The sequence below is a fragment of the Helianthus annuus genome, chromosome 11 (genome assembly GCF_002127325.2).
Source record: "Helianthus annuus cultivar XRQ/B chromosome 11, HanXRQr2.0-SUNRISE, whole genome shotgun sequence".
In the NCBI taxonomy this organism is placed as follows: Eukaryota; Viridiplantae; Streptophyta; class Magnoliopsida; order Asterales; family Asteraceae; genus Helianthus; species Helianthus annuus.
The window spans coordinates 172,272,650-172,287,763 of NC_035443.2; the positions used below are offsets into that span (position 1 = coordinate 172,272,650).

The 15,114-nt window shown below is 35.1% G+C and overlaps 1 protein-coding gene and 1 pseudogene across 1 annotated transcript; one reads left to right on the forward strand and one right to left on the reverse strand.

Moving 5' to 3' along the window:
• Positions 1 to 721: 721 nt before the first annotated feature.
• LOC110887312 lies at positions 722 to 1,985 on the reverse strand (annotated as a pseudogene).
• An 8,380-nt stretch (positions 1,986 to 10,365) lies between these two features.
• Positions 10,366 to 11,000, forward strand: LOC110888755 (adenylate kinase 4). Its single transcript, XM_022136263.1, has 3 exons — positions 10,366 to 10,551; positions 10,644 to 10,763; positions 10,863 to 11,000. Exons 1-3 carry the CDS (start codon positions 10,366 to 10,368, stop codon positions 10,983 to 10,985), a joined length of 429 nt encoding a protein of 142 aa, XP_021991955.1. The 3' UTR covers positions 10,986 to 11,000.
• The last annotated feature ends 4,114 nt before the right edge of the window (positions 11,001 to 15,114 follow it).

The window sequence follows — 15,114 nt, forward strand, 5'->3', positions numbered from 1 at the left end:
TCTCAAAGTCGACTATTTTATGAATACATTAATAGCAGGGGAAATTACGAAAATGTTGGTTGATCAAAATGGTTTTCAATTTTGTCACTCTCCTGCGTCCTTGAAAGAACCACTGAGCATGAGATGAGTCGGCATATCATGTTGAAGAGTTCATGTATCACGCTCCTTCGGAAGAGTCCAACCATGCTTCGGAAGAGTCCACCGACGCTTCGGAAGAGTCACCGACGCTTCGGAAGAGTCACCGACGCTTCGGAAGAGTCCACCGACTCTTAATTCCCATAAACATGTGGGACACGTGTGAGCTTCTAGGGACATGGACACATCAACATAGTATGCGGACTCTTCCGAAGCTAAGTGGTCCTTCCAAGGACGCAGGAGAGTGACAAAATTGGCAACCCTCTTGTTCAACCAACAATTTCGTAATTTTCTTTTAATAGTATTATTTTTCCATGTTAAGACGGACAAAAGAACAAGTAGTGTTCTTGATATTGATGATAAAGTTATCTTTACTTTTAGTATATATATGGGACATAGTTTTACAATCGGGTATGGTCGGGACTGGGACCTTGGGTTACAAGTACATGACTCTTTCAGAAAGCGTTTTATTTTATTTTTTTGAAAAGTGAACATCATTAAAAACAGCGCCAAACCCTAAAAACGAGGTGGCCCAAAAAAAATAGGATTAATTACAAATTTGCGCCAATCACTCTACCCTATTCTTTCTAAATCAAATCATAATTTACACAATGAGATTTCTTCCAAACCCTAGAATGAAACTTTAATATCTCCCTAGCTTTCTCCTTCATCTTTCTCCCACAGTCCACTTGCAACACCAACACAAGCTTCTCAACCACCCCCAACTCAGTCATCTCTTGCAAAACACGCCCACTACCCGAAAACATCGCCACCGAGTACAATATCCTCACCGCCCTCTCACTCGCCACCGCGGACACACCAAATACCATCCCCGAAACAACCGCCAAACCACCACCATGCTTCAACAGCTCTGCCCGCCCATCCGCAGCCTGACAGACCTGAACCAAAACCATGCTAATCAACTCAATTACTCTTTTTTCTGAACAATCCAATAGTGCGTCAATCAACACTGAAACTATTCCAGCCTCCACCGCTTTTATTCGGTTCCGTCCCCATGGACACACGCTAATTAGCAACTTAAGCGTTGCTTTTGTGGCTTTTTCTGAGATTTGATCCTTCAATATGTTTACAAGCTCTTTAAAGAACTTAACCTTTAATGATGTTACTTGCATTGGCTCGGCCACCTCAGACATTGATTTCAGTAACATGACCGCGTAAGCACGCGCCTCATAACTCCAGGCGCGTTGCATGACGCACGTAAGTGCGTCAAAGAGACCTCCGGTCTTTCCTAGTGTTTTAAGACCGATTGGTGACAGTTTAATGTGGTAAAGAATATACAAAGCTTCGTCATGTGAAGATGATGTTATTCCACTATTTATGTTAGTTATGATGTTTGATAAATAATCAGCTGCACCAACGGATTCCATCAATCGTTTGTTCTTTTCGCTCTCTAAAACGATAGATTTCAGTCTTGTTAAACTCTTCATTTGATGGTTAGGGGAGTTTAAGTCTTTTAGGAGTTTGGTGATTTCGGTTTTGGAGATTGGAGGGCGTGGTGTGGGGTACCTTTCGACCCCAGATGACGCGTTGAGGGTGCACCACGATTGGATTAACCGGCGAAGAGTGTGGTTTGGGGTGAGGTCGATATCCGCAACGACTTGTTTGGTTACTGGACAGACGTTCTTTCGTGAAAACAACTAGTTTTCGATGGTGTCTCGATCGTAGGTGATTCCTGTGGAGAGCGTAACCGGGTCTTTCATCATCTCGAGTGAAATCGGGCACAAGAAAAAGCGAGGAACTTCAACTTCATTTTCAAGATCTGCCATTTATACTTAATCAAGATGTTGAAAAACAAGATGAAAATTGTAAGAAAGTTGAGAGGTTTTTGAATTGGTGAATGTTGGTTTATGAATGATATGATTTGGTCCCTTGTTATTTATATATACCAGAGTTGGAAATTAGTATTGAAAATGAGAAAGTTAAAACACGTAAAAGGTTTGACTTTATAAGAGTTATGAGGTCCTTCTAAACTTTAATTTGGTCATAAATGCATGTGGATAATACATACAATACAACCGACAACTGTGTGGGCAAGTTGTGTTCATGCATGGACTGTGACAGTGTGTCAAGAATAAACAATCTTTGTTAAAAATGTGTGATTTTGACTATGGTGAATTAATATATCCAACTTTCTTAGAAATAAAAAAAATGTGTGATTTTGACTATATAAGGGGCTGTTTGGCTAAGCTTATTGGAATGACTTATTTACTTATTTGCTTATTTGAAAAGCAAATAAGTCATAATGGAATGACTTATTTACTTATTCCTCTCACATAATAAACTAACCCAAACACCTTTTAACTTTTAAAAAGTAAATAAGTCACTAAAATAAGCTTAGCCAAACAGCCCCTAAGTATCAAACTTTCTTTGAGAAAAGGGTTGCGGCTTTTCAAAATAAGTTATTCTATGAATAATTAATAGTTTTATTTTCCATGGTTGGACAAATGAATAGGTATTATTCCTTAATATTAAATACTATTCTTCATAATTAAATTAAGGCCGTTCAAATTGCTCGTCGCTTGTCGCTCGCTCGACGCTCGTTCGAAAATTGCTCGGAAAATAGTCATTCAGTTTGACGCTCAGTTGTAAACGAGTCGCTCTGCTCGGTTCGGTTTGGTTTGTAAATGAGCCAAACATGAGCAAAGGTTCGCTCGGCTCGGTTCGGCTCGAATTATTATTTTTAATTAGTATATATACATTTACACTTAAATATACAAGGTAGCGTTTGGTATGAAGGAATGGATCATTCTGATGGAATGAAAAGAAACATGTTTGGTTATCATGTGGTAATGGAATGGAGCATTTCAAAGGAATGTAACACTTTCTAAATATAATAGTTTTCATTCCTTGGTATATAGGTGTTTTTTTCCATTCATTCAAGGAATGGAAAGAAATATGTTCTTATTATTATTATTATTATTATTATTATTATTACTATTATTATATTTATATTTATATTTATTAATATTCATACTAATATTAATATATATAAAAAATCTATAACATTAATATATTATTATTATTATTCTATATAAATATATATACTTATACTTTTATTTGTATTTATATTTATATTTATTAATATTCATACTAATATTAATATATAAAAAATCTATAACATTAATATATTATTATTATTATTATTATTATTATTGAGGCAATTATATTTTTGTTGTTTTTAATACAGTTGTGTTTCGTTACTTCATCTTTTTTGTTTATCAAATTGTACAAAGTAATGATTCATTATATTCACATATGAGTAACCAAACATCACAATGGAATGGAATGATCCATTTCATTCCGTTGTCCATTCCATTATCTCGTCCATTCCATTCTCTCATCTATTCCATTACCTGATACCAAACAGACCCTAATAAACATGTATATATACACACACACACATATATATATATACACACACAAATATAAATTATATATATATATACACACACCTAGGTATATACACACATTACACATACATATATACTTAAAGAGTAAGAGTTGGGTAGAAAGTGTGTTTTTCCTAGAAAGTCTAGGAAGCAATAAGAACGCGAAATGTGGCATTGAAGGATTTTAACTAAAAGAGCATTTGTGTAATTTGAATATTATTTTAATTATGGATTATATTATTAGGATAACTAACTAATTAGAAAATTATGGAAACTAAATATCCCATTTAATTCAAATTGACAGTTTCAGTTTAAATCATACAACATCTTTTCAGCAATGATTTTTGATGCAGGATTTCTTATTTTCTTGACATTGTGTTTTACCAGCAAACAGACTAATCGGCATTGTGTTTTACCAGCAAACAGACATGTTGTGTTTTAACAGCAAGCAGATTTCTTGATGTTGTGTTTTAACAGCAAGCAGATTGCTGGAGGATTCTTGACATTGTGTTTTAATAGCAAGCATATTTCTTGAAGCTGTGTTATAACAACAAGCAGATTTCTTGACGTTGTGTTTTAACAGCAAACAGATTTCTCGACATTCTGTTTTAACAGCAAGCAGATTTCTTGACGCTGTGTTTTAACATCAAGCAGATTTCTTGACGTTGTGTTTTAACAGCAAGCAGATTTCTTGTCGCTATGTTTTAACAGCAGCAGATTTCTTGACGTAATAGCAGCAGATTTCTTGACGCTGTGTTTTAACAGCAACAGATTTCTTAACGCTGTGTTTTAACAGCAGCATATTCCTTGACGCCGTGTTTTACCATCATGCTTTTTGAATATCTTACCTATAATGTAAAATACAACACCTTTTAAACAAAAATGTAACGACAAAGACACCGTTCAAGTTCTCGTATAACACACTTGGATAAAGAGTGTTTATAGCTGAAAAAACAAAGTTATGAAATCTAGACTTGAAATATATACAAAAAACACACCTTTCCCAGTCGATTCCTTCTTTTAAGGTTTTTTTTTTTTTTTATAGATCAGAGTGTAATTCTTCTCCATTATTTTCAAGATTCTTGAATCTTGTTCCTATAAAAGAAATCACAAAAAAAAACACATTGATGATGAATAATCGAGATCTAAAACACAATTATCAAGTTAAAAAGCATCTTACGCTTGTAGTGGAGTCCATATTTCTTATCTACATCCATGGATTCAAGCTAATTTTGGTATGATTTAGGTTTAACAGAAGTGGGTTTTTTGGAGAGAGAGAGAGAGAGAGAGAGAGAGAGAGAATCACATGAATAATGGAGAGAGAGAGAGAGAGGGGGAAAATCGTAGATTAGAAGGGGTGGGGGTTTGATTGACGGTACATTGACAAAATTGCCCCTAGTCTTTTAAAACAATAAATTAAATAAACTAAAAAAATTACAAGATTGCCATTGACTTATCTCAACCATTAAACACACCCATTGGATGGCCCAGATCGCTTCCTAGACTTTCTAGGAAAAACACACTTTCTGCAGGATCCCTACTCTATACTTAAAAATAAATTAAATTTAGAGTTTTAATGTACCAGTCTATTAAATTTTGGTCCACTATATACAAATATACAAGTATATCTATACGTACTAGCCCAACCACACCAATAAAAAATTAATATCAAATCTAAAAGTTAAACGATAGTCTGCTCATCGCCTCAATGTTTCATGTCGTTACCCTAAGTCGATCGTCTTCTGCTCTCAACATAATTGTTCGTGCAATATAATCATCGGCTCGTCGGCCTCAACATTGTTATTCATAAGAAAAATATTATGCCATGAAATGTGCATGTATTTAAAGACATTAGAACTTGCTACCCAACATTGTCACTATCACTCTCAGAACATTGGGCGACACGGTTGTTCAAATCGCTCGAACTTCGCTCGACGCTTGCTCGGAATTTTTACCACTTGAAAAATACTCGCTTGATTTGAGGCTCGGTTCTAAATGAACCGCTCCGCTCGGTTCGGTTTGTAAACGAGCCAAGCACGAGCAAAGATCCGCTCAGTTCGGCTCGACTCGTGAACAACCCTAAACTAAGCTAATAAGGTTTACTCATATAGATTTCTTTTTATCTTATCATCCACTAATTAGTTTATTTTTTATAACGCCTTTTATCCTAATCCACCCTTATACATACACCTTTCAAGATATGAACTCTCAATATCTAAACTTGAGGTGGTACACCTTTCTCTCTTAGCATCAAGTTATGCCTTAGCTAGAAACATTAATTAGTTACATATATATATAAGGTATGAATCCTAAGAGAAGTATACTATATTTGAGAAAACTTAAGAAACATTTTGAATCACACATTTTCTCTAAGTTTTTTGTAATATACACATATGTATAGTTTAAGATTAAATATATATATATATATATATATATATATATATATATATATATATATATATACGTATAGGGCGAGGATAAATTGAAAACCCAGTTGAGTTGAATAAACCCTGAAAACCCATTAATCACCATTGATCAAACTAAATAAATGGGTGAGATTAAGTTTGGGTCATGTCTTTCTTTAGTTACAATTTTCAGTATTTTTTAATACATTGATTGTACATTAAGGGTAATATGGGGAACATATTTTCATCTCTTACAAGAAAGAAAAAAGTCTGCATATGCACAAACCTCTCATTTCAAAACTTCAAAACATCAAAACAAATTCTCTCTCTTCCAAAAATCTTCATCAAACATTCTTGATCTATACCCAAATCAACGAAGATGTTCAACTATACCCACAATCACCGGCCAAAAATCGCTTAAGATCTTCAAAATCGCCGTAGAATATCAAAGATCGCCGAAGATATTCAACAATCACCGGATAATTTCAACGGTCACCGCCGGAAATAATCAGGCTAAAAACGACGGGATTTCAGGTGCGTCGCTTCTTTGATGACTAAAATTATCAACTTTGTTTTAGCTATATACAGAATTAGGGAGTTTTAAAATAGAGATTATAGGGTTTTTTAAGACTTTTCAAAATGCTCAATTCCTTTATACCCATTTGGGTTTTCTTAATGACAGGTGCCGTTAGGGTTTTTTGTTCATTTCAAATAATCTCACTTGTTAAAAAGAAAGTTGATAATTTTAGCTAATTATGAATTTTCTTTTAGAAATACAGATTTGGGATGTGTGAAAATGGAGACTATAAACTTTTAAATAGTTTTTAAAGTGCTCGGTTTCTTCATACATCTGGCTTTTTGTTAGGGTGAGGATATTGGTACATCCCCCAAAAGTAATGACACCCCCCCCCAGCAGCCCCGTATAAGGCAATGAGGGTTGTATAGGGTTTGAGTGCATTAATTATGTCAGAAAAAGTAAAGTTATACGACCCTCATTGCCCTATGAGCGTTGTATTAGAAAGGTGGTAGTTGGAGCATTAAACCCTATACGCCTCTCATTGCTTTATACACTGCTCATTGGTACTATAATATCTGAATTTAAGGTATATTGCTGACATGACAGCGGAGTTCAGACTGAAAAGGCTGAAAAGATGATCCGCATATACGCGCTCATGGCCCTATACGCTGCGTATTGTTTCGATTTTTTTCCTTTTACCCCAAGCTTACGAGATTTATGTAATACAAATGTTCAAAAATCCTTTCAGGTTTAGTGGCGATGAGATGAACAACATCTAATTTTCCAGTTTCATGCATTCCTTTTCCTGTACATATGCTGCTAATCAACACACTCATTTTCTTTTGGTACTCTTGAGTGTAATAGTTGATTCTTAAGGCAACTTATGATATTAGTGGAAAAGTTATATGTAATGCACCAGAAAAGTGTACTGATTTTCATGTGTAAACCTTTAAATTATGGGTCATGGTATTGTACATCATGATGTATTCACATATGCCACTAATCTTTATAGTAAGAATATAGAGTAATGCATGCGTCTTAAGAGTTATTTTGATTCTTCCAACGAAAATAAATTAGTGTTAGGAAATTTAGAATCTAGAATGGCTCACATGATAGCAATAATTAAGTGGGTTCTTGATTATCATAAGAGATATAATGTTTGACTTATCCCACTAGTCATGCTCTAGTTTTCTTCTGTAAAAGTCTTATCAGAAATGAGCAGTAGGATTATCATATCTTAAGAAATAATCAACAATCCAACAAGAGCAAATTTTGTAGAAAATCTTTAGTAAGCAAAACATTTTAGTTTTTGAAATTAGATTGGATAAAATAGATGAGATACAAACTTAAGAAAAAGTTTGGAGTGATTTACATTATGGGGTAATCAAGTAAGGCAGACACAAATTATTATATTGAATATATAGTCTACTATAACACCAAAATAACAGACTAATTTAAGGTTCTACCTGAATTTTGGCTTCGCTTTGGCTTTGACCAAAATTCAGACATTATAAACGTACATAAATAACAGATTGTCTTGATGTTCTAAATAAATTTGGCTTCTCTTTGGCTTTGACCAAAATTTATGCATTATGAACATACATAATAGACTGACTTATTGTTCTACATGAAATTTGGCTTCGCTTTGGCTTTGACCAAATTACATGTATTATGATCATAAATAAATAAAACCAACTTAATGTTCTGCCTGAATTTTGGCTTCGCTTTAGCTTTGACCAAAATTCACGCATTATGAACCATATAAAATAATAAACCTCGGCTTAATGTTCTACCTAAATTTTGGCTTCGCTTTGGCTTTGACCAAAATTCAGCACTATGAACGATATAAATAATAGACTGTCTTTAGTGTTCTACATGAACTCTGGCTTCACTTTGGCTTTGACCATAATTCACATATTATGAACACACATAAATATAGACTGTCTCAATGTTCTACATGAACTCTAGCTTCACTTTGGCTTTGACCAAAATTCATGTATTATGAACACACACAAATAATAAAGTATAGCACATAAATATAACATAACACCTTTGGGCCAGAAATGAAATATTTATGTAAATTAGGCTGATAATTTATTATGTGCATCATCAAACAATTCGTTGTTGGTTTCATTATCCAACAATACACATAATCACATGAAATGGTATAAATTAAAGTTGGGTCATTCGCAAAATAAGAATCTCACATAAAAGTTGCATATAAAGGGCTTTAAGTGTACAAACATTTAGGCACAAAATCAACTATTCAGTTCATGGATTACAGTCTAGAATTTCTATAATCAATTCATTAATTGCAATCATTAAATTCAAACATTAATTCATGAGGACTTTGTAACCGATTAATTCAAGAATGCATGAATACATAATCAAGTTTGTAACTGATTGCAAAATCATGTATTATAAGTTCATCCATTAATCATCATAAGGCTGGACGGTATGGGGACCGTCCAGCATCGTCCTCCATTCGTCGTCGTTCACCTCTCCATTCCTGGCCCTCCGTCGTCGTTCCTTCCGCGTCGCCAACGTCGAGGTAAGGACGTTTGAGACGCTCACAAAAGGACAAAAAGGTTAGGGTTTCACCAATCTCCGGTATGTGTTTCATCACCGGCCGTGTTCAGTCCCTATCATCATCACCTTCTATAGCTCAATCGGAACTCTCATCTACACCTCCGTGCCCTACTTCCGTTTCCGATCAACTACCGATCTCCGGTATGTGTTTATTCAAGCTTTAATTGTTCTTAATTTGCTTCTGCAATTAATTTTGTTGAGATTATCTACTGTAGTTGTGTATCTGTTAGTGTTTTTAGATATTTTGTGAAGATTTTGATTCTATTGATGTCCTGTTAGATCTCGATTTAGGTTGATTCATTGCAGTAATGAACTGATTTTGTGCAGTAATGAACTGATTCTGGTTAGAAAACACAAGTTAGGGTTACATGTTGTGCTGTAGTTTCTGTATTTGAAGATGAATCGAGCGTAATGAAGCTTAATTGTTTGTTTCTGATCCGAAAACAGAGATTTAAGTTGAGTATGGTACTGAGATTTGTGTTTGAATTCTGTTTAGTACTTTAATTGAATGGTGATGATGAGGAAAATATGATTGTCATTGGCACCGCTATAACACGCTATTGACTGCATAGCAAGTGTTACACACTTACATTCCTAATGTTAAAATCACACCATCTCTCCCAATTCCTATTAAAGTATGAAATATAGACTTTTGCTTGGAGTTTATTGATTTGAATTATGTAACAGATTAGCATTGTTTGAGGAAAATTGGTGTGTCGTTTGGCTTGCTTTTTTGGTAGTTATTTGAGTGCAATTTATTTTTAATCTTATTTAACATGATAACTAAGCAGTTAACAAAAATATGTGTTTTTGGCTGATATGAAAGAGTGATTTAATTTTTGTAGGTTTTGCACATAGTTTTTTTTACTTTTATATGAAGGGAAAAAAGAATCACTGTACTTGGCTTTAACTTTAGTAAAGGAATCAATATCGGTTTCATGAATTGGGGATAAGATCTTCTTTTCTTCCAAGTATGATGTTTTTTTTGGGATTTTTGCAACCACTATGGGGTTTTATTTGAAATTTAAAGCCGAGTGCTATAGTTACAAGCTGTTATCATGTTAATCACTCTCTCTAGACGTGGTCAGTGAACAACTGAACACGTTTTGGAACTGTGACGAAAGAATTGTTATTGTGAAGTTTGGTAATTTTTAAAGTTACGGACTTAAAACTCGTTTGAATTATTATTTAAATTATCTTTGGACTCTCTGAAGCATTGGAGTGAAAATGTTTATGCATCGTATTTTTTGTGAATGTTTATGCATCGTATTTTTTGTGAAAATGTTTATGCATCGGATTTTTTGTGAAAATGTTTATGCATTGTTTTTTATATATACATTATTTTGCAGGACCCCCTGGATCGGGAAAAGGCACCCAGTCACCGATTATCAAAGATGAGTACTGTTTGTGCCACTTGGCTACTGGTGATATGCTACGAGCCGCTGTTGCTGCTAAAACTCCTCTCGGAATCAAAGCAAAAGAAGCTATGGACAATGTAAACTTTTTCCGTATGCACTACACATGCGTATTATATATTTAAAAACACTATTTTTACGTAGTTCCTGTTATGTTTGTGTCGTTCTCTAGGGACAACTTGTTTCTGATGACTTAGTTGTTGGAATAATTGATGAAGCACTGAAGAAGCCTTCATGTCAAAAAGGCTTCATTCTTGACGGATTTCCAAGAACAGTTGTCCAGGCAGAAAAGGTATTTTCTTTTTCGACATCAAGATGATCGTTTTATTTTCTGTGTCAAATCTCTTTATGTTGATTTAAAAAAAATATATATAATTCTATGTTTATGCAGCTTGATGAGATGCTTGCAAGGAGAGGGGTAAAAGTTGACAAAGTGCTCAACTTTGCAACCACTTTTGGCTGGGTTTTTTTCTGGTTCAGTGCACTCAAGGCGGTTTTGCTGCGTCTCGCCTAGGCGCGCGCCTTTAACTACGTAGAGTAAGAGATTTATAGTGGTTTTGTTGAAATGTAACATCAAATAGCACGACATCTGCAGAATTTTAGGCTTCTCATGCAGCATAAATATCATAGCTATCAAAGGCGTAATGCGCACTCCAAGTGCAAAGGGCGCATAGCATAAACATACCTTTTTTTGGCATTACTACTTGTACTGTTTGAATTTCAAAATAAAGATTTATGCAGCTTTAATGATTTGTTCATTAGGCATTACTACTTGTACATAGTGCATAGAGATTAAAAAAATAAAAAATATAAAAATGGTGGGGTAGGATCATCTAGGACCATCCTCCCGTACCCTCTAGTTTTGTGGGATGGACCATCCTTGGGAGGACTATGATGTGGCGCCTACGTGGCGGATCATCCTCCCTTGGAGGACCATCACCATACCCTCTAGCCTAATAAATTCTAAATAGCATTCGCAAATTGTATTAAATACAACTCTAAAATATTCATGAATACATAATCAAATTTGTAACTCATGGAACCTATACTTGAAATAAAATATTCATGAATGGATTAATTGATAGAAAGAATTCAGCAAACTAGATTGTTCCATCCAAGTTTACCAAACATAATATTAAAATAATTTCTTATGAGCAAGGCTTTAAATTGTAAGTACAACTTATGGAAAAACTTGGATAAATATCACCGGCAAACAAAAATTAATTTACGATGATGTCAAAATCATTTGCTAAAAAAAATTTGAATTGATTATCATATTAAAATGTTTTTAGTTGATTTTTTTTACGACTAAGGAACTCAACTCCATCATCAACAGCGAATCATCAATATCGGATTTCATGATCGAATTTGATATAATCAACATTGCTCTGATACCATATGTTGATTATATCTATAAACATGGGTCAAAATATAGAACCTAATCATGTTTATTCAATCATAACGTAAATATAGATACCAAGTTAGAGACACTTACTTGTGGGAGTGGTCATCTTTGAAGACGAAGATAAGGCCATGATTCCCGTTATGGTACCTTAGGTTGATGGATCACCTTAGAGAGATTTTTTTAGTATTTTAGTATTGGTGTTCTTCTCTAGAGTTTTGATCACCACTTGTTATCAATATACAAAGATCATGAATGGTGATCCGTTATAAAACTCTATGTTTTCTCTATTAATGGTACCTAAAGGGAAATCATAATTGCCCCTTAATACTAATCAATAATTACAATTACTACCATCAAGTAATTGTCGGGGACTAGTTATGTCATATTGGTAATGTTACCAAATGATCCCTAACGCCACATCAACGGGTTATTTCTAACATGTTTTACCCGAATTAAACAAAACCCGGTTATCTCTCTCTCTCTCTCCCCTTCTCTCTCTAAACTAACCAGCAGCAACCACCACCTCAGCCACCCTAACCCACCTCATCTGCCACACCACTCCTACTTCCTCTGTTTGCAATCCTAAGCACCACCAACCATTTCTGGCGATATCCAGTCACCACCACCATTTCCGGCGACATCCGGTCACCACCACCAGTATTGATTCTTTGACCCCAAAAAACAGGGCCGCCGGCTCGCCGACATCCATCTTGAACCCATGATCTGAACAACGTAAGCGGATCTGAACTGGATGTCGTCGGATCCGTCATAGCGCATTGATTCTTCGTTCTCGTTGCTGGTGTATATAAAAAGCATGTGAAGATCCGACTCTGATGGTTAACTTAAGATTTTTGTTATTGGTGTTTATAAAAAGCTTGTGATTGTAGTTAAATTGTAAAGTTAACTTATGATTTTTGTTACTCAAATTTCTGATCTGAATTGTAAACCTAACGTGTGAATATAGTTCAATCTTAAGAGTAAATTTATGATTTATAAGATGCCAGTATACGATCTTGATCTGATTCAAATTGTTGTTTGATAATTTGATTTGATGATTTGTAGTAGCTAATGTGATTGTAGGTCTGAGATCTGGATCTGTCGGAGCAGTTACACCACCGCTTGCTAGTCACATTAGGTTAGTGAGATAGAGAAAGGGAGGGAGAGAGGTGACAATGGTGGTGGTGGTGGCGTGTGACACCTCGTATTTTCGATCTTTCCATTTTTGGCAAGTCTGCTTGTACTTTCTATTTTTGTAAGTTGTACATTTGTGGTATTTGATTCTATTTTTGTACTCGAGACTTGAAATCATAATGGAAATGCATGATTTTATTCATATTTGTGTTTGAATGCTATGTACTGTTGAAACAATTGAAACATGTTGAAACTATGTTGAAACTCTTCATCACCTTTAACAACATTGATCGGAACACACCGCTTAAATCAGAGCACAAGTAGAGTAACGTTACCGATCAGTCTGTTGATCGAGTAACTAGCAGAAGAACCCGACACAAACAAGTTCTCCACAGTTTGTTATTCAAATCTCTATTCAGCCATCTTTCCAAACTACAACACACGATAACTTTAAACTTTATAGTGTGTGATTTGACCAGGAAATGATTGGAGGTGATTGCTACTTTTAATAAGCTGTCAAATCTTTTCGATTGTCAAATTCGAAACCATGAAGACGTGTCGGGTTCTTCTACTAGTGGTATTTTTAAGGAAGTATTGAAGATTGAATGTGCAAACCCAACCGTTTTTTACTACGGAAACGATGGCTATGCGAAATACAAACCGTAATCTTTTGTGACTATGGGAAACCAAGAACAAAGCCTATTTCGAAACACATGTGTTCGCATCAGCATTGTTTATCACCCTGTTTGAGCATTGGAAACCCGACAAAACAGTCTTGACAACTGTGACAGCAATCGATATGATTAATTTTACAGAATTTTTCCTAATTAGCGTTGTTAACTACCAAAAGAATGCATACACAAATAGTTCTAGTTGACGAAGCAAAGAGACCGTTGTGTATCTGAATCAGGTTCTCAAACAAACACTACTAAAGTTGAGTTGGTGATAAATACCGGAGCTGTTATCTCGGTTGTTCAGTACTTTCGTGATAATAAATCAAGCAGGCATTGATTTTGCCAAGATTGAAGGAAAGAATCTGGCCATAAGCGTTGTGGATTCTCAGCGTTATTCGAATGTAAGTGGATCGAGTGATACGCTTATCTATTCTTGTCAAGGTGGGCATGGTTTGTTCGGGAGTAAATCACCACCCAAAGATCAACAACTTGTGAGTGGGAATATGGCTATGAAGACATGTCGGGTTCTGCTAGTTATTCTTGTCTTTCAGAAGAGTTGGTATTGAACCAAGAATACTTCAAACATTCTAAACCCTACCTGGAAACAAACCAACAAAATCCTGATACTCTTCTAGCAGAACCCGACACGTCTTCTATGATGATTCGAAGCATTCACGAACCACAATGGACTCAGACTCATACTACTCACCCTCCCCTGAGGAAAAAGTTTTCCCGACGACTCAAGACAAAGCAGTTGGTTTGTGTTCATATCAACGTTGTTTATCACCCTGTGTAAGCATTAGAAGCCCGACCACTAGCAGAATCATTGCATTACATCCCCCTTGAAAACAAGTGATTAAAACGCTTCTCCTTACAACTCTCATCAAATGCCTCACCCTTCCTTTGTATTACAGTCATACAACACGTTTTTTTGTTCTTCAATCTTTGTTACTTGTTAATGTTTTATTTTTTTCTACTTTTAGAAAGATTTGACCACCTAACGACTATAAAATGTCTCGTGTGATTGACACCTTAAATCCCTTAAATACTTTGGATAAAATCTAATTTTCGTTTTATACGAGCCGTATACGGTTATACGGCCCGTATACATTGTTCGTATACATTGTATACGACCAGGCAAATTATTTACAAATGGTGTATACGGGCCGTATACAGTTATACGACCCGTATGGAATGTAAAAAACTGACAAAGTCTGCTGGCACAGACTTTGTTAGTTTTATTTCATTCTATACGGGCCGTATAACTGTATACGACCCGTATACACCATGTGTAAATAAGTTTTTGCCTTGTATTAATATTAGGACCCTTAAATAAATACATGTTGTCTCAACTTAGGGACATGAATGTTTTGAAGTGTTTAATCTCGTTTTCAACAACAAATTGTGAAACTTAAAGGGGCAACCCTGGTTGG